Source organism: the organism of the source record quoted next, unplaced genomic scaffold, assembly GCF_019419815.1.
Source record: "Pyrus x bretschneideri cultivar Hongxiangsu unplaced genomic scaffold, Pyrus_bretschneideri_v1 Contig38, whole genome shotgun sequence".
Classification (NCBI taxonomy): domain Eukaryota; kingdom Viridiplantae; phylum Streptophyta; class Magnoliopsida; order Rosales; family Rosaceae; genus Pyrus; species Pyrus x bretschneideri.
The window spans coordinates 4,718,388-4,737,618 of NW_025999701.1; the positions used below are offsets into that span (position 1 = coordinate 4,718,388).

Genomic DNA, 19,231 nt, shown 5'->3' on the forward strand with positions numbered 1-19,231 from the left:
AATATCAAATTCAACAATAACAATAAAAATAATTATAATTAAATCAAATAATTAAATTTCATTGTGCTTAATATTTGGTGAATAGAAGCATTTAACATTTTTTTTCTATTAGTTAGTATAAAATTTAACCAAAAAAATAGTATATAAAATAAGTTACCTCAACTAAGGCCATTTTAGTAACTATACTAATTTTCATTCCGATTCAGGTTAATTAATAAACAATTTATATGAAATCTATACCAATTATCTTTCGATTCCAAAAAGTAGAATTCAATTTTGACTCCTCTCCATTCTGACCCCTTATCAATTTGATTCCTCCCATTTTGATTATGAACTAGTAAACGAGTGATGTTCAAATCAAGCAAATATTTTTATGAATACTATTTCATTTTCCAATCTATATTTATCCCAAGTCGACTTGGATGCCCAAAATAAAAGTGGATTTTTTTGTAACTAGCTATGGAAATCCATAGGTGGATTTTGAAGAGTAAAACGTAATCAAATGTATGGATGTCGCCCATGCCTTGTGTGAATTTACCTTCCCTATGATTATTCAAAAGGGATAGTTATTCGAACACATTTCTTATGTTTTCTTTAACAGTCCTAAACAGCATGGAACCAAGATACAGTACTTGAGATTACAACAGACCTCGGAATCTTTGATACAAGCTACAAGCAGAAGTACATGAGCGTGGTCAATAACATCGAAGAACCGACTCGCTGAGAAGCGTTCCTAATCGGAGGAACTCGAAATTTGAATTCTAATACAACCGTGGAAAACCAGAAAAAGATAAATATCATGACCCTAATCTCATACTGTACACCCAGGAACTCCACCAACTCCAAACAATGCAGTGAGCTTCTCTCCAACATCTCGGTGTAACTATTTACAGAAATCCTAGCTGACACACTTTTCAACATTAACCAACAACACTAACATCATTAACTGCCACAATTTAAGGTTATCAAACTCAAGTTAGACATCTTATGATGTCACTTCCATGATTTCTACTGCTTTCTGGCTCCCCTCCCCAGCAGTTTCAAACACCTCCATGCCTTCTTGGCCCTCATCATGACCATTGTTTTTTCCATCATCAACACCGTTGTCACGTTTGTCATCCTCAACACTGTTGTCATCTTTTTCATCATCAACATCATTAACCTGGACATCCTGTACATCACCACAACTGTCACCCACGTCAACACGTTCAGTATCAGCAGTTTCAACTTCGTACACCTCCATGCCTTCTTGGCCCTCATCATGACCATTGTTTTTGCCGTCACCCCCGCCATAGTTGCCTTTGTCACCCTCGGCCATTTTGTCATCTTTGTTGTCATCAACATCATTACCTTGGAAATCCTGTACATCGCCACAACTGTCATTGACATCAACATCTTCAGTACCAATGTCATTTAATGATGGTGACCTCCTATCACTGTCCAAGTCCATATTTTCAGAAGCATCAAAACTAGCAGATACGGCTAAGTCCTGTTTTTCCTCTTCCACATGTTTAGTACTAGAAGGAACTTCAACATACGACAAAGCAAACCCATCAGAGTCGACATCTTTCACAACTGCAGACGATGTAAGGGGACGAGTGCATGAGATGATTGTTGAAGCTATGGCTGAAAGTACATCAGGCTTCACCTCAACATCAACCCATTCGTCCCCCAACCAATCTTTGGATATTCTCAGATCATTTTTGTGCATGTTCAAGAGTAAGCTTTCACCTGATGCCACCAAAGAAATTACGTGCAAAGGAACTAAGAAAAATATAGGGAAAATATGTAACAGGAACATGCAGGGAAAAAACTAGATCCCGTTTCTATTCATACCAGGAATGAAAACTTGAAAGGTGTCAGCACAGCTGCCAACTCCAGCTATAATCCCTTCCCACCAGCCATCGCTCCACCATGCATCAATTGCAACCCCAACCTCAAGGGCAAGGCCCATTTGTTCCTTAGGAGGGGTTGGCCGGACCATTGGGCGGCCTAGACACCTTATGCCAAGCTTATCAGGCATAGCCAATCTAAAAGCTGGGATCCATTCCTACAAATTGGAGAGTGAGGGTCAGGCCTTCAAATCACAGTTCAGAAGCCAAAAGAAATGAAGAATAAACAGAATAATCGCTCAGAGAACACGAGTTAATGTGGTCCAATCTATCCAATGCCTACAAGAAAAGAGGAAATAAATTCGCAATGCACAAACTCATGCATCTATCATTACGAAATGCCTGTAACACCCAAAAATAGGACCATCTTTCTAAACTATAACCACAAACTGAGAACATGAGCCTGCACGAAAACTGACTGATTCAAAAAGGTTTAAATCACATACATGTGGACTATGTCAACAGCTAGCAAGTGGTTAAATTAAGGGTCAGTGAAACCGGTAGTGTTCAAGACACACCATCATACGTTAACTTACATTTCAGGGTAAGAGTTCAGAGTTCACAAAAGGAGATGCTCAAGAGTTGACATTGTAGACAGAGAGATACGCACACTTTAAAATCTAAACATGCTAGATTGCGTCTCAAAATGCAGGACAGTACCAAAAGAAAGAAGAGGAAAATGTAATTTAAATTGGAATTACAATAAATAGCTGATTAAAACAGAATCTTGGATGGGTGTCTTGTGTACCTAACTTAAGCCAGATACCGAGTACCTACGTTAGACATGATGTCACCGTTTTACACCACAACTTAGAGTTCAACCCAAATAATAGACATAGAAGAGGGAGTATCAGTGGCTAAGCATACCTCAAGATTGCCACTTGCTTCCTCGTCTTGCAAATCGTCATATTGGACTTTCATCTGTTTTCGTGTTATCTGCAACACTGTACACCTAAACCAGCAGCCTCGAATGCCACTATCTTGGCAAAGCAATTCTATCTTTTCATCAACCTTAAAGAGTGGGGTATACCAAGGCTGACAATCAACAAGCTTCATGGAAAACAACCGCCTGTCTAGCAAACCACAGTTTGTGTTCTGAGGTCTATATGTCATCATCTGGTTACCTCTACTAGAACTTCTTGCTCTTGAACGGCCAGTTGCAAACCTCTGACATGGCCTTCCACTTCTAGTCCTCTTAGACCCTCGCTTTACATAGTCACTTGGACCCAATTCATCTTCTTCCGCAATCAAGCTATCAGTTATAAACTCAGATTTTTCTGAAACTTCGAGACCCAAACAAGAGAGAATTGGCTGGTCAAAATAGCCATGCATTTTACTCAAATCAAATGGCTTCACCTTGTTACTTCTAAACTGTCTACAGCAGCAATGTACTCTGGCCAACAAAGCCTGAGGAAACACAGCTAAGCATTTTTCATAATGTTCACGAGTTAAGACTATTGCAGGACCATCAACACATTCTGCACTAATGACCTGCACATATGGCGTGATGAAAACTTCCTTAGGGTGAGGATTTCTTACAGGAGTTAACCCCTTGACTTCCTGATTACGGTGAAACCACCTCACTTTGACCTTTTTTTGACCCCTCTTGTCTTCATACATATCCTCCACATAAGCAACATAGTGATTTTCTCCCTTTGCCATGACAAAGACAAAGGACTTAATCTGGATGCAAAGGGAAAAGCAAAACAATCAGAGAAAAGAATTACAGCTAACAGCAAAAATCAGAGTAGCATGTCAATTCCATTGTCCACAGAATGCAAGTGGTCACTAGTGATTTGACCTGACCAAGATGTACACATCAAGGCAAACTTTACTTTGGTGATTAGTCTTTGAACTAAATCCTCTGATGTTCATGCATTAATATATCATAGGTGAACAAAGTGCAAATTTGACAGGCTATGAAGCAAATGAAACATGTAACATCAAGAGGAAACTAGTGTCACTACCACATAACTGGGACGTATGCTCAATCATCGTTATTAAACGCAACCATAGTCCACTGTAACAAAATAAAGACAATATTTTCTTTATCTTCTATATAAGCTTCAAAACTTGAGACAAATGATTGATTACTCCAATGCAATGTCTCTCAAGCACCCATCTGGAGGATGTGCTATATCGTAAATGGCAAAGTAATCATCTTTCAAATATGTAATGTCACAGAAATTATTCCAGGAATATCGGTCTACAAATTTAATGTGACTTTCATGTAAGTTTAAGAGTTTAAGCAATGAGAGCTATGCCTTGTACAGCTGCATACTTTGACAGTTAAATCCTTACCGCTATTGTAGTTCCATCCCTACAGAATGCAGGGAAATGCTTGAGCTGTTTACCACATGTACATGCAACACCTGACCAAACAATCTCCGGATTGCCTCCCTTCAAGGTCTTTGAAAGACGGCCCTGATAAACAGGTTGCAGAGTCAATATTGCAGGCAAAATTTGAAAGTATCACAAGAACAGAATCAATACTCATATAGGAAAACAACAAAAAGATACCAAGTTATTGGGTACCTGGGGACCATTAACTCCTTTCATTGGATATTCGGGACTCCCTGACGCTTGTGATGAATCATGTTGGGGTGATTCTGTCAACAAAAAAAAAAAAAAAAAAAATTTGTATTAGAATCATAATTTTCCAGTTATACAAATCCCTCGTTTCTAGCGAATACATCAAAAAGAATAAGCTTATTAGGTATTAAGATTGAATTTCTTAATAACAACCTCTATACAGAAATTCATAGTGGTAAAACCTATCTAATATTTTTCTATCCGGCACTTAAACTAGTGATTCATGCTGGGTTGCAAGAGGGAAATCAAAATCCTTGTGTCACAAAAGCTGTTATGGTTCTTACATGTCCAAAGCAATTAAAGCATTCTCTTGACAATGGCATACATACCATACACTTTATGGACAATAAAACAAACTAGAAATTACAAAGTGGGAACACATACCGGACAGATCTCCACGAATATGCTGCTTTGACAGCATAGATGTAAGCCAATCCACGACTTCCCTTCTTGACCTCCATTTAAAGTTGGCACTATTGGAGCTCTCGATTCCGTGCATTTGCAAAAACTCCTCAGAAACAACATAGAACATGTGCCTAACACTCCTCTCAGTACCCACAACTGCAAGAATGGATTCTCCAGAAGAATCCTTCAAGAAATAGTGAACCACACGGTTGCCCCTCTCCTGCGAAACAAAGTGCTCTTTCCACTCCACGAAAAGTTGACCATTTCCAGGCATTTTGACCGAGCGCACAAAGATGGCTTAACGAAGCACCAGAAACCTACTTCAAGTTCTAATTACATAGCAGAAGATGCCCCAAATGTAAGATAGCAAAAGGGGTCAAACCCTCAACCACTTAGCTGCCTAAAAAGTAACAATGGAGTATTTTTCAGGCCAAAGGCTACAATCTTGCAATTATTTATTACCTTGATCCTAGGAATAAATATAATATAGATCTTGCCCAAGCTGGAACTACTCTACAAACAAGAAAAACTCACATATTACAAGAATGACTAGAATATAAAACATCTTAGGGTTTGCAAACCTAACCAGATCAAAAGCCCTAACTTTACAGCTGAAAATTCCCCCAAATAAGTAGCAAAAGGATCAAACAACAAACCCAATTTGTTCAATAATCTTCAGAAACTGGAACCCAGCACACCCAGCAGAATCAGAAGGTATATTCTATTCAAACAAGGCAGAATTTGATCACTAAGTAACTATACCATGAAGTTTTCTGCTCAGACTTTGAAGAAGATCAACAATCAAGAACTGGGTACATGAGAAAACCTGTTCTTTTGATCCTCCAATGGCAGATCAGAACACCCTTTACTCAATACAACTGGGTATCAGCTTGGAAGCCCAAAGGGGCACAAAGACATTGCCTTGACTGCTTTTTCCAAGAGAATTGGAGCAAATTTGAAATGGGCATCTGTAATTTGGACCAAAACAGAAACTTCAGCTGAGAAAACAGGATTTGATTGAACGAAAACTAGAAGTTGTCGGGGTTGGAGGGTTTTAGGGGCAGGGTGAGGAGAGAGAGCTCGGTGATTGCCTTGGTGGGTACAAGGCAGAGTAGAGGAAGAGAGGGAGGAGAGGAGAAGCAGATGAAGAGAGAGAGGGAGAGAGGAGGAGGTTTGTGGAAGAGGCCATGGACATGGAAAGTGGGGTAGTTGCAGAGCCTTGGAAATGTGTGTATGCTGCAGATACGGAAGAGGAGACTTGGTTGAACAGGAAAAAATGTAGACTATTTTGTTGAATTAAAAGAGAAAAATAAAATAAAATAATTTTTGGGGAAATGGTTGAAGGTAGGAGGAGAAGCCGGCTGGGTTGGATTATTTAGGGCTGGTTTGGTATTGCTGTGCTTTGAAAAAAAGCTGCTTCTGCTGTGCTGTGAGAATAAGCAGCTGTGAAATAAAGCAGCAGAGTGTTTGGTAAACTTTTTTGTAAAAGTGCTTTTGAAAAAAAAAAAAGCAGTATTAGAGTGTTTGGTAAACTTTTATGTAAAACAGATGTGAAAAAAAGCTGGTTTTTCAAAGCTAGGTTTTGCAGCTTCTTGTTTTTGGCTTTTTTTCATCCAAAACTGTGAAAAAAAGCTGAAGCTGAGTGTTTACCAAACACAAAAACAGCTCCCAGCTTTTTTTGATAGCAGCTTTTTTCAGAATCACCTCAGTACCAAACCAGGTCTTACTACGACAAAACAACTGTTGCGTTGCAGCTTAAAACACCATTGGCGGGCCTACTTTAGTGGAGACGCATTTTGTTGGTAGAGATAAGACTGGGCATGAGCACTACAGGTCAATGATTTTTTTTCTTATTTGTGACTCAGATGTTTTAAGTTTGATTATTATCAAATACGAAGTTAAATTACATTATTATAACTAGCTTAGTATAAGGCTTAGTTTACCTACAACCCCATAACATGATTTGTTAGAAAATAAAAAAGTGGGGATAGAATTCAACGATTCAATTGCAATAGTTATAATTAGTTATTTGGACATTTAAATATATGGTCAAAAAAAAAATTTGTTGTTTATGTTGTGACGCAATATTTTCATTGTAACTGTCGTGGTGAAAAAGTTGTTAATTAAAATCCCATAGTGAGTCTCGTTAGCAATTGAGGTTCAAACCTAAACTTTCGTTAATCTACCGTTAAACAAACTCACATGACTATCATGTGGACAGATTAAGTTTGTCATTTCAATCCAAATTAAGGCTGCCATGGACATCTAGTATGACTTAGGGTTTAATTGAAATGGATTTCAGGGAAAAAGAAGCTTGAATGACGTCGAATTGTGAAGCTAAACCTAGAAATCCACGTCAATAGCTTGAAGAAGAGGTGAAGGTGAAGTTGCGCCTAATTTCTTAGGTATAGTTTCGATTGAAAATCAAGAGGCTTTTGATAAACCATTGTTCATTGAATTGCCTACCGCGTTTTTTATCAGGAATTGAACTCATGTGCAAACTAAATCTAATCAAGAGCAGGAAGATAAATTGGCTTTTTTTTTGTCACAAGATGACATGTAATCCCAAAATAGGATAGAATTGGAATACTGAGAAGGTTATTTTTAATATCGAGTGTATTAAAAATTATGTGGTTTCCTAATAAAAATATAAAATATAAAATATAAAAAAAAAAAAGCCTTTTTTTTTTTTTTATCAAAACATTTTATTGTGTAACTTTAAAACTAAACAATCTTTTGGTAAAATAAAACAATTTTTTTTTTGTCAAGCAATAAATTGACGGGGCTTGAACCTATACCGTCGTGCAAGAGCAATACTTTTGTTTACTATTTTGGTAGATAGCTACTTGCTAAAATAAAACAATTTTAAGCAAAATTATAGTGTTAATTAAATTAACCACTAAAACTGAGTCCATCTCAACACGGAGACTTAAAATAATCTTGTCTACGACAAGCTATATTTTTGTATTTTGTTTTCATCAATTTGATCCATGTTTGGTTTTGTTGCATTATTATTTTCAAATTGTGGTAATCTCTCGTTTGACAAAAAAGATAAAATAAATTTATTTCTAAGAAAAATATTGTTGCGGAATCAAAAGACCATGTAGGTTCATTTTAATTTTGCAAGTGGAATATTTTCTTGGTAAATAGTCTTCTTTTTCAACTTACTAAACAACGTGTTCAAACAATTTATCTTCCTCTCAGTAAAGCTTAAAGTAATAATATTATTTGTGATTAAAAAGAAAAAACTAAAAAAAACCATTTAACTTGATTCGATTTGACGAGTTTAAACAGTTGAGTAGGTTTGAGTCGTTTGACGTTCTTCTACCCATTGTGGATGAGTAATTGAGTATTTTTAATTTGGCAGCATGGGTCTACAATATTACATAATTTACCAAAGTTGATGTGACATGTGGTCCACTTGCTACCCAACATTAATTAGTACACGCATTTGAAATCTGGTAAAAATGTAGGTAATAAGCTTTAAATTAGTCAACGGTCTTGATTGCGCTTTACGACCGCCGTATCATTAGATAACAAGATTACTCCACCACCACCGCCCAGGAAGGCGGAGGAGGGAATTCTCTTTTCAATTCAATCGAAAGGCCAAAAATATAAAGAAATATGTAACAATTTAAATGGCAACACCAAATAGCTTCATAACTTCAAAGACTACACAATAAAAGCCAATGACTAATGAGGTACCACTAAGTGAAGGGTTGGTTTGACAAAAATACTTTTACAAAGGTAGTCGCATAATCATTCATATGACAATTTAACGAGAATATTGAAAGAAAATTGATTTACAGTGCAGAAACCTAAGGACCACTCCTATTAATTTTCATTGTCTAAGACCAAACTAAGGAGGCATTGCCAATCTCAAAGACCATTTTGAGTAAAATCAAATTATTTTCTGCCACAAGGCCAGCAAAGAACAATCTTCTTTTCCGGTGCATACATTGAACTGGATCCCGGCACCCATCACTCTCACAAACGACGGTTTAGCAGACAGACAGGAATGGTTTCTACGACTAAAATCACATACAAGGCTAGCTCATAAAACCTTGTATCAAAAGTTACCATCTTCAGCTCAGGTGATACTATGGAGATATTTGACTCACAAAATGCTCTTGACATAGCAAACTCAATTATATATATATATGTATATATGGGTAACCTAACACAAAAAGAGGACCAAGAAGAAGAATGGTGTCACTCGTACAGAAAAATATAACCAGCAGTAATAAGGATTGTCTCAAATAGCTATCGTAATGTCTTTCCTTTTTATACACAGAATATTTCACTGCTACAAATTACAATTCGGGTGAGAACAGACATCAACCTAGACAGATGTTACGCGTTTCAGATAAAGCAGTAAAGTTAGCCGTTGATACAACAAAACAGGAACAAAGGAATCGTATATACAATCTCTTCCTACCGTGGACATGGTATCATATCGAATGTGCCACGAAAACTGAAAAGCATAGCTGTTTGCAAGCTACTGGCAGACATATTATATCATTGTTATTATGCAAAGAACTAATCTATCACTACTTTTTACCTTTAATCCACATTTTTTCAGCACGTGAATTCACCTTCTTCACAATATGTAGTCAGTTCAGAAGTTATTCTGCACATAAACCAAAATCCACAACGATGCAAATAGTCTTACCAAACAAGAAAATATTCAACACTTAACAATTTACCGACTTAAATGGCAACACCAAAAGGCAAAGTTATCAAAAATTTGAATTCAAAAACTACACATTGAAGGCCGATGATTTATAATTTTACACTGCAGTGCCACTCAAGTGCCCAGATTTGGTGCGTGGCTTGCTATTGGCGCGCCATGTGAATATCTCCACTGATCACATGCTGAGCATTTCTCTAACTTCACACAGTTTTCCAAAGTGCAGAATCTACAGGACCAGAATTTATAATTTGAACCAACATCCTTTGGTTTCATTGTGTTACAAACCTCGCATATTGGAGCTAACGGCTGCATTGTTCCACCCATCATTCACACATGCAAAACAAGTACATTTCAAGTTTGAAACATTAAGTGTATAGATGAAATTTGCAACAATAGAAACAATCAGTAATATCATTCTTTTGAGAAACTCAAAAGGATATAATTTGATTAAATGAGACTGAAATTAAGATAATTGGAGATGCGCTATGAATTAGAAATAGAAACACTTACGGGATTCAATAAAGTGCACGTTCCACACTGCCAAAGAGCAGTTGCTTCTGGGTTATGTGTTCCTTCATTATTAGACATGGAGCCAGAAGATGAAACGCCCAACATATCCTCTACACTAGATCTAGAATTATGATTAGAATGAAATATTGAACTGTTTTCTGATTCTCGACTTCTCTTTTGCGGTGTGATGTCACAATCGATCATGGACTCAGATATTGAGTCATCCCTCAATAAATCTACAAATTGGTAACCTAAATTGGATTTGGAAGACTGCAAATGACTATTGGTATTTAGTTCACGACTTCTTTTCCCCAATAGTTTATCTGAGGAATGTGCTTTCACACCACTGTGAGTCCCCAATAATTTATCTGAGGAATGTGCTTTTGCACCACTGTGGGACATTGAACTTCCTGCATTTGGCCTTATATTTTCATAGTTCTCTGATTTATCTGATTTATCAGAGCTGCATTCTCCATCCTTTGAAGCTTCAAAAGACACCGATCCACACCAGATATCGTCCTGCCATCTCCTCTCTGCAGCCATTGCAGCAGCTTGCACCGGACTAAGTGCTGACATAATACTGTTATCACCACCAAGACGCTTAGGTCCAGATGACATCAGGGATCCCAAAAGGACTCTCTTTTCTGCAGCAGCAAGTGCAGTTTTCCGGAGAGAAGAAAGAGGAGGCGGACGTGAAAAACCCAAACGTTTCCCTGGAAGATCAAACCCCTCTCCACTGCCAGTTATTCCCTTAGCCATCAGCTCCTCACATTCCTGTACAGACACAAAGATTCAAAAAAGGCAACATGTCTATATAAATGCTAAAACTAACGAAAGGCCAACATAGAACACCTTTCGAAGTTCATCCCATAGCTTGTAGAACTTGGCATCGTGAGGGCCATGAATATTGTGACAAAGCTCGTGAAGCATTGTGTCAAGAACTTGATCAAAGGGATAAAAATCCGTATCCTTGTTCGGCCTACGCAGCCTCAGCTTCACGTGCACGCCGCGGTTCACGTTCAACCCCAGAAGACGAGGGTTGTTCGGGCTGTAACATCATCAAATAATTTACATCACTTGATGCCCACAAAAAGAATCAACATTTTGGACATACAAAAAAACAAAAACTTCATTTGTGAAAATTTCAAAACGTCACTCCAACTCCATATCATCGCTGTAAATTCAAAATGCAGCAAACATATACCCAATAAACAAATCAAAACACTTTCTCGGAATCCAAACATTGTACTGCCTAGTTTGCAACCATTTTCTCAGCAACCAAACAGAAAATAACGACTAAGGAAGGAACAATAAGAAGGCTTGCAAAGTACCAGAATTCAGAGAGGATCTTGACGCGCCATCTGTGATTGCGCATAATGGGCTGGACCTGTATGGCAATTTTCTCGAGAATCTTCCTGGCTTCATCTTCCCGATCCTTTCTTTTCAGAGTTTTGATTTCCCACACCTTGTTCAGGTCCCCCAGATTCATCTTTCTGAGATCAATTGAACATTTGAGGAAACCCCTTTCTGAATTTGAACCCTACTAATTAATCCCTAATTTCGAGGTTTGGGGTTGGAAATTTGAAGAAATTGGGAATTTTGCCCGATTTCGAGGAAGTTGGCGCGCTTTTGAATGTATCGCACATTCGCACGCGTGCTCGTTTTGATACAAGGTTTTCGATGCATACTGATATTTTGAGGTGACATGATCCGGTTTAAAAAAATCGGTTTGATTTAATTTCGGTTTGAGTATGAGGTGTATTTGATTTTATAATGTCTTTAGTGTTGTAAATAGTGTGAATGTTCATTGTAAATGTGAGCAGAAGTACAATTCTTACATTTACAACGTGATCAAAGAAAGTAGTTTGATATGTTTGTTAAGTTAAAAGACACTTTGCCTATGAAACAATCATCTAAGCAAAAGAGAGGAAAGAAAGAAATCGAACGGAAGAAAGAAAAGATAGAAGAGATGCAGAAGAAAAATATCAATGAGTTACCAAACTCAGAGAGGAGAGAAAATAATGTAAGTTATTTTGTACTCTTATTATTTCAGATAATGAAATAAAGTACTAATGCTAGATAGCACTTGCCAAATTTCATAAATATTTTGTTTTATTTATTTTATATTTCACTACACACATCACGTCGATCTCAAAACATTTAAGGTTTTTTTTTCGGAGGCGACTCATGTGATGTGCTTTGATCACTCCCTTCATGCAATTCACGTATTTTTTTAACTGATACACATGCCCTTAACATCTCATACTTTTGCATTAAGATGAGTCAATTTAGCTTCAAGCAAGTTGATAATTGGAGATAGCAGTCGGACCGAATACTTTTGGTTCTAATAAATTTGTGAAACGATTGGTTGAATTAAAGCTAAAAAAACGTAAAAGAACCCTTTTTTTTTTGTTTAATTTGATAGGTTACTTTTGGTTCTAATAAATTTGTGAAACGATTGGTTGAATTAAAGCTAAAAAAACGTAAAAGAACCCTTTTTTTTTTGTTTAATTTGATAGGTTTCATTTTATAGTGATTGGGAGCATTCGATTTAATAATTAACTGTAGCAACAAGAAATGTTACTCTCTTATAACCGAATAGTCATGAATTTGAGTCATGAGTTCGAGTCCTGGAAACAGTATGTTGGCAACGTAAAGATAAGACTCCGTACGATAAATGTTCACCTCTCCCTCCCTCCCCTCCTCATCCAATCCCGCAAAACAGAGAACCTTGTTGGCTTAGGGTCGCCCTTTTAGGCTGTAACAATAGAGGAAATACAATAATCCTAAATTTGTCAAAAAAAATCCTAAATTTGTTAAGAAAAAAAAAACTAAAAAACCAAATCAAACTAAACCAAACCAAATCAAACCGATTCATTCCGATTGTTGGTGGTTTAACCAGTCGTATTTGGCAAAAAATCCTGCCCCATAGCTAGTCTAGGCTTAAGCTGAGGCCAATGTAAGTGGGGGTTCTGGTTCGACCCAACCTTATACTTTCAGAGCCCAAACCCCAACCAAGGTAAAAATGAAATGACAGGGTGGCTAGTTTGTTTTTTGGTCAAGTATAGGGTAGCCATGTGATTGGTCAGTAAAAACACCAACTCTCTCTCTCTGCTCCAAACACTCTGTCCGTCTCTGTCCCTCTTCTCTCTATCACCTTCTCTGCTACATCAAAATCCCATCTTTTGGGTTTCTTAATCTCGTGCGTTATATAACCCAGTTATTTTTCCTGGAAAATTAGAGCCAGAAAGCGTAAAAACCCGTGTTTGGATTTATTTTGATAGTTTTGGTTTGAGGGTGTTTGTGGGATCGGATTGGTTTTTGCTTCAGAGGGTATAACAATGGCGGGAATAGCAATAATCCTTGATCTGTTGAGGAAAAACCCAAGTCCTAGTACAGTCCAAGCGTTACACTCTGCTGGGTATTTCTCAGCCAAAGCCGCCGCTTCTGCCGCTGCTGCGTCTGTCGCCGCCGGTGCTCCATATGCTTATAAGGCACTATTTGGGTACTCTCTCCATCTCTCTCTTTGTCTCTCCCTAAGTTGCTTTTATAATTATTTGATATGGAGTTTGGAGATGTAGACATGATATAAGTGAGTGGTATCGCTTATCGGTGCATTTATATTTGAGAATCGGAAATTGGTGGGTTGATTATTTTGTTAATTACCCATTAGTATACATGTTATTTGTTGTATGGTCAGTATTGGAATTTGATCATACCCTGAAACTCAATTTAGGGTAGGTTTCATATTGATTTGGGATAAACTATAGGATGTGAACAAGTTTGAGTGCGGATAAAGGTTCACTCAGGCTGTTTTTCCGGTTGAACATTTCAGGGAAGTTCTAAACTTATCAAAGTTATAGGGGTGGCCTTTATGGTTTTGGTTGATTGTGTTTGATTTGATTAATAACTTTCTGAGGTATAGTACATTGTTGGAATCTTTTATGGTTGAAGCTGAAGAAAAATTATATTCGGGATTGTTATTCCGATGTAGGTAATGCAAAATCTTGATATCAGGACACCAAAACTTTGGCGCCAGTGGGTTTTATTTTCAGTTGTTTCGGTCCTTATATTCTTTCTTGAGCTTGCTGCATACACTTGACATCAATTGGTCGTGTAATATTTCCCTTTTCGTACTTTCCCTTGTCAATCTTATCTCTTTATAACTTTGAGGAATGAAGATACCTCATATTCTTTGTTGTCAGCCGGCGTTTGACTATGTACTAACTTTTTAGTGCTATGAAACAGTAATTTTAGGGTACCGGTTGCCTATTGCGATGCTGGGACAGCATGGTCTGAAGATTATGTTTCTAATATACGAAGTGCATCTCAACGAATCTTTCAGAGTGACTCTCTGAATTACAGTACCAAGGAATACAAAATTGAGTTAAAGCCTCTATTCTCAGCTTTTGAATGGAGGACTCTAACTATGACATCCGTGAGGTCATTTTTAATGTTCTTTTTACCTCTTCTGGAGCCTCGTACAAACTTGGAAGAGGATGATGATGACTTCCTGTCGGACACTGAAGAAGTGCAACCTGTAGATTATGTTGTTCCTCTTACAAAATCAGTAGTGCAAATTATTCGTGAGGTGAGTTGTTTTGCCTGAATTCTTGTTTCTATTTTGAATTTAGTTGAATGAAATTCCGATCATACACAATGTCCTGAAATAAGTTCCGTTGGTTCCATGGTGTATCTGAACAGTGTTTTTTGGGCTTAAAAACTGTAATGATATTTTTTTACACTTTGTTGGTCATAACACCAGACTAGGATATGCCTCAGATGGTTTGACTCAAAGGTTTTGTCTGTGAAGGACTCATTTGAATGAAGATACCTCATTTGGAAATTATAATATCCTGTGAGGGCTTGATAACATTAATCTTGTGGGATGCCTTTCTGAAATAATTATACTTATTAATCAACATGTACTACGCATCATAAGCAGCCACAACAGTTATTAGCAGTTTATGGATCTTTGAAGGTGGATTACACGTTAACAGAATTATGTGCTTATTTTCAATTTTTTTGTACTTGTAAATCAGTATGTGCTGCTTGTCTGCACCATATATAATAAGTAGCCACGAGAGTTGTTTGAAATTTATGGATCTTTTATGTAGATAAAAATTTACGGAATTATGTGTTTAGATTTTTTTCTCTTGTTGATGTGTGTAGTTCTGCTGGTTTATAGACCAGATGCAAGTGTGTACCACTAATCACATTTATTCTGAGAATCAATTTGATCACGAAATAAGATAGCTCTGAAAATGTGATGGAGATGTCCGTTAGTTGTCAAATCAACACCCAGTTGATTTGCTTCTTCGCATTCACATATTCGTTTCTTTTACCTTCTGTATTTACTTTTTAGCACAGGATAATTTCTTTTACCTTCGACACATAGTTGCTCTCTCTCCCTCCCACCCCGCACAACACACAAGACAGCTTTCACCTGAAGCAGTTGTAGGGTTTTTTTTTTCTTTTTTTTCTCAACTGTAATTACTTAAATAAACAGCATAGAAAGTTTTGCACTTCTCAGGATTGAAACTTATTCTTGTACGCAACAAAGCTTTGCATCTTCCAGTTGAGTTACTTTTTGCATCCATTGCAGACTACTGTTGTAACCACGAGACGGATTCTGGAACGAATTTGTGTCCATTATGTTTCAGAGAGAATGGCATGGAAACTTCTCAAAGGTACTTTCTTTCCATAAAATTTAAATCTAGTTCTGTTTGAGAAGAATAAGTTCAAAAAACAAGTGTTACATATGATAAATTTAGTTAGCTATGTGTTTTGCTTCTTCAAAATATGCGAGTGACTGACATACAAAATTTACAGATGTTCCTAAGTCCGCCACGAGGAAAGCTGGAAGAAGATTGCCTACTTTAGTTTTCTTCTTCAGTGTTAGCAAAACAACTTTTAGAGGTAATATTCTAATTCATGTATTCTATTGAAATTGAAAGAAAAAATTGTGTGGTCTCGTTGTTGTTGGTTGGTTGAGCTTTCAGTCTCACTGTGCCTTTCATGTTTATTGTTTACTCAGGACACTTTCTAGGTGTGGCAGCGTCGTGGCTCGTCCAAGTGGGCATTGAAATCTACCGATATTTTTCTCATACGATAAAGTCTAGGGAAGAGGTTGATGACATTGATACGGCAGAAAAAGCCAAGATTCTGGGGAAGAAGGTTACAGTTACTACTCTCCGGTGTGGTGCATCACTAGTTTTTGCTTCCATTGGGGCAGGTATTGGTGCCTTGCTCATCCGCCCTTCATCTGGCCAGTGGATTGGTAAGTGATTTTCTAATTTGTCTATATCCATTGGTAAGTGAATTGTCTATACATGTATATAATTTTTCTTTCTTTTTTTTTCGCAGGCTGTCTTTTGGGGGATTTGGCAGGGCCTTTTATTGTAACAGCTTGCCTTGGGAGAGTTTACCACGCAGAACTTTGAGCACCGGGGATGACTTGTCTGACGTCCTTGCATTTGTGCAAATTTTAGAGGTTTAGACGAGACAATTTTCATTGTGCGATGGTAGAGTTCTTAACAGCTATACCACCTTGAAATCTATTAAAGCGGGCGGTAAAGGAGAAGTTTTTGCAACAGTTTCTCCTTTCTGGAATCATGTCATTCCGTTTGTTTACGGTGAAGTTTGTCAAATGGTGTTTATACTTTGGTGTTAATTATCATGATTTGTGTGATTTGGTGAATAATGAACTCTGCATTGATTGCTTGAACTGCATATATATGCCAATTTTTCTCATGGCTTTGTGGCCAACTTTTTTAATTGCGCTGTTTGGTCCCAAAATTTAGTCATTGTCAATATTTAGCATTATTTTTATTTTTACATTTTTACAAGCGATATTAAGGGTAGGATCGAACGGACATTGAGTACATGATGAATGCGGTTAACTACTTGAACGGCAAGCTCCTTGACACGATTATATTAAGTGTCCCAGATCATGGCAACTGATACTACTCCGATTCCAAACAACACAGCCAAAAACTTGTAGTGGGGAGTGTCAACAGAGACTGACTTGTGAGCTGTATAACCCTTTGACAGCAGATGGTTTATGGATACATATATGAACACGCCGCATGCCAGACCTATCGATATGGCAGAGATCCAATCTGCTGTTCTACCTTGAGTTGTGGCATCTATCATGATCCCAACTCCGATACCAATTGGACTGGAAATGGCAAACAGAAAAGCATATGCCGCGCATGATAAGAAGGGACGGTCTGGAATCATTCGGAGGAGAGCAATGGCCATGGCGATGGCTGCAAAGATTTTGTGCAGACTGACCGTCCACAGAGCCTTCCAAGCTTCAGCTTTCGTGCTGGCAACTCCGATGGCGATACCCTCAAAGAAAGAGTGGAAACACAAGGCTACGATCAACAAGATGCTATCCCCAACTGAACCAACTGTTGCAGGGTGGTCACCATGAACATCATGGCCCTGCAGTCAAAGCATACATTAAATAAAATATTCTCTCAGTTTTGGAATCACAAACTAGACAATCTAACGTGTTATGTTGCGTCTTGAGATTGAGGTCCGTCTGGGAATGCTTTTGAAAAGCACGCCCAAAGCGTTTATGATCATGTTTGGCAAAAAAAAGTTAAATACTTTGCTAAAAAGAGAACTTGCATATTTATTAAATATTTCTAAACAGCGAGTGTTTTTTCTTTAAGAAGCAATTTCTGAAGAGTCATGAATTAGGACCGCCGATAAAGTTATATTCCGGTTCAGTTTTATTCAATTTGAAAACCATAGCATATTGAATATGTGGCGATATACCAAATTTCTGCTAGTAAGTTAGTAACTTGTATATTCTACTCAGATAATATAAAACCTACGTATCTCACCTTTTGAACGGCCTTTCCTGTAACATAACAAGAAAATCATAAAATCAGAATCTTCACCGAATCGAAAGAACTGAAAACAAAATGGTTAGCAAAAGGTTCACAGCCTATAACAGTGCTTAGCAAGAGCACATATCATTAATTAGCACCTACTTTGAACTTCAGGGTCACTGTCCTTCTGCTTAGCATACACATATGAAACCACAGAATCCGCAAGCATGGTGATCAAGAACCCCAGGCTCGCCATCATATATGCAAAAGGGTATTCCTTCTCAGTCAAGCTTTCGAAAGCCTTGTTTGAATCACTTAGAAAGTGCATGAGAGCTGTTCCCAGAAAAATACCGCCAGCAAACTGCGTTCCTAGAACCAGAAACCCCTCGTTCCACTTTAAGAAGTAGGGAGACATTCCGGCTGCAAATGTCCCAACAAAAACCAAAACCATGCACCATATCTTTACGAGCATTAGAGGCTTAGAGTGAAGGCTGCGAGCGTCGTTGTTCTTGTTGGTTTCATCACCGTCGTCGCTGCTGTAGGCCAAGGTGGAGAGGGTGAGGAAGAGGAAGAGAGAAAGCTTGAGAAGATTGTTGCCAGCCATGTTGTACTGGTGCATGATAAAGGTTCAAGGTTTGGATGTGTTATTATACAACTGGTGTTTTGGAGTTTACCTTCGCTATATTCGTACGAGTAGTAAAAAAACAACAATCAGTGACTAGTCTGAAATTGATTTAAAGCATTTCTTTTTCTTTTACCTGTTTTAAAAAGCATTTTTGGTCTTACCAAATCGAAGCATGCAGTCTTACTGTCTTAGGTCATATAAATAATTTAGGAGAATCTGATCCTTGTTGTGATTAAAAGAAGCAAATGCAGTTATCACCATGAGACAACATTTCATAGATGAAAACTACGTTGGCACCTAATCGGGCTCTGATTGGTGCAATTGGTAACAAGTCAAAGACAAGAAAGCAACGGGAAAAAATAGAAAACAATTGGTAACTTTTAGGTTATCGTTATTTATATTTTTATATTTCATGTTATTTATATTTATATTTTAATTTCATGATTCTTCTTTTTCTAAGTCTACACTAGTTCATTTTAACATATTTCAGTGCAAATATTTAGGTACACTAATTCATTATTAATATATTTTGGTACAAATAGGTATATAAATTCACTACAATATAATTCGGTACAAACATTTAGATATACTAATTAATTATAATATATTTCGGTACAAACATTTAGGTACGTACATTTAGACACATTAAATCCTCATAACATATTTTGGT

At 37.4% G+C, this 19,231-nt stretch overlaps 5 protein-coding genes across 5 annotated transcripts; 1 reads left to right on the top strand and 4 right to left on the bottom strand.

Moving 5' to 3' along the window:
• Positions 1–566: 566 nt before the first annotated feature.
• On the bottom strand, positions 567–6,250 carry LOC125468165. Its single transcript, XM_048564078.1, has 7 exons — positions 5,652–6,250; positions 4,869–5,289; positions 4,428–4,501; positions 4,194–4,316; positions 2,760–3,575; positions 1,837–2,050; positions 567–1,731 (listed from the first exon to the last, which is right to left on the bottom strand). Exons 2-7 carry the CDS (start codon positions 5,161–5,163, stop codon positions 986–988), a joined length of 2,268 nt encoding a protein of 755 aa, XP_048420035.1. The 5' UTR covers positions 5,164–5,289; positions 5,652–6,250; the 3' UTR covers positions 567–985.
• A 3,255-nt stretch (positions 6,251–9,505) lies between these two features.
• On the bottom strand, positions 9,506–11,807 carry LOC125468386. Its single transcript, XM_048564048.1, has 4 exons — positions 11,424–11,807; positions 10,945–11,140; positions 10,093–10,866; positions 9,506–9,888 (listed from the first exon to the last, which is right to left on the bottom strand). The coding sequence occupies exons 1-4, from the start codon at positions 11,579–11,581 to the stop codon at positions 9,697–9,699; spliced, it is 1,320 nt and encodes a 439-aa protein (XP_048420005.1). The 5' UTR covers positions 11,582–11,807; the 3' UTR covers positions 9,506–9,696.
• Positions 11,808–13,162: 1,355 nt separating this feature from the next.
• On the top strand, positions 13,163–16,869 carry LOC103965441. Its single transcript, XM_048564283.1, has 6 exons — positions 13,163–13,597; positions 14,341–14,683; positions 15,698–15,782; positions 15,925–16,011; positions 16,130–16,372; positions 16,459–16,869. The coding sequence occupies exons 1-6, from the start codon at positions 13,434–13,436 to the stop codon at positions 16,533–16,535; spliced, it is 999 nt and encodes a 332-aa protein (XP_048420240.1). The 5' UTR covers positions 13,163–13,433; the 3' UTR covers positions 16,536–16,869.
• Positions 16,870–16,998: 129 nt separating this feature from the next.
• On the bottom strand, positions 16,999–17,685 carry LOC125468445 (zinc transporter 11-like). The gene is made up of 2 exons (XM_048564192.1): positions 17,665–17,685; positions 16,999–17,541 (listed from the first exon to the last, which is right to left on the bottom strand). The coding sequence occupies exons 1-2, from the start codon at positions 17,683–17,685 to the stop codon at positions 17,029–17,031; spliced, it is 534 nt and encodes a 177-aa protein (XP_048420149.1). The 3' UTR covers positions 16,999–17,028.
• Positions 17,686–17,985: 300 nt separating this feature from the next.
• Positions 17,986–18,540, bottom strand: LOC125468446 (zinc transporter 11-like). Its single transcript, XM_048564193.1, has one exon. It carries the CDS (start codon positions 18,538–18,540, stop codon positions 18,088–18,090), a length of 453 nt encoding a protein of 150 aa, XP_048420150.1. The 3' UTR covers positions 17,986–18,087.
• Between the last annotated feature and the right edge of the window lie 691 nt (positions 18,541–19,231).

Coding starts and splice junctions, on each gene's coding strand:
- LOC125468165 (XM_048564078.1), bottom strand. CDS start 5,163: ATGCCTGGAAATGGTCAACTTTTCGTGGAGTGGAAAGAGCACTTTGTT. Junction 4,317..4,427: donor AAGGAGTTAATGGTCCCCAG/GTACCCAATAAC, acceptor CCTGTTTATCAG/GGCCGTCTTTCAAAGACCTT. Junction 2,051..2,759: donor AAGCAAGTGGCAATCTTGAG/GTATGCTTAGCC, acceptor TCCAATTTGTAG/GAATGGATCCCAGCTTTTAG.
- LOC125468386 (XM_048564048.1), bottom strand. CDS start 11,581: ATGAATCTGGGGGACCTGAACAAGGTGTGGGAAATCAAAACTCTGAAA. Junction 10,867..10,944: donor TATGGGATGAACTTCGAAAG/GTGTTCTATGTT, acceptor GTGTCTGTACAG/GAATGTGAGGAGCTGATGGC. Junction 9,889..10,092: donor CGTGCACTTTATTGAATCCC/GTAAGTGTTTCT, acceptor GGAACAATGCAG/CCGTTAGCTCCAATATGCGA.
- LOC103965441 (XM_048564283.1), top strand. CDS start 13,434: ATGGCGGGAATAGCAATAATCCTTGATCTGTTGAGGAAAAACCCAAGT. Junction 13,598..14,340: donor GCTTATAAGGCACTATTTGG/GTACTCTCTCCA, acceptor GCTATGAAACAG/TAATTTTAGGGTACCGGTTG. Junction 16,373..16,458: donor TTCATCTGGCCAGTGGATTG/GTAAGTGATTTT, acceptor TTTTTTTCGCAG/GCTGTCTTTTGGGGGATTTG.
- LOC125468445 (XM_048564192.1), bottom strand. CDS start 17,685: ATGATCATAAACGCTTTGGGC. Junction 17,542..17,664: donor TGATCATAAACGCTTTGGGC/GTGCTTTTCAAA, acceptor CTTTGACTGCAG/GGCCATGATGTTCATGGTGA.
- LOC125468446 (XM_048564193.1), bottom strand. CDS start 18,540: ATGGCTGGCAACAATCTTCTCAAGCTTTCTCTCTTCCTCTTCCTCACC.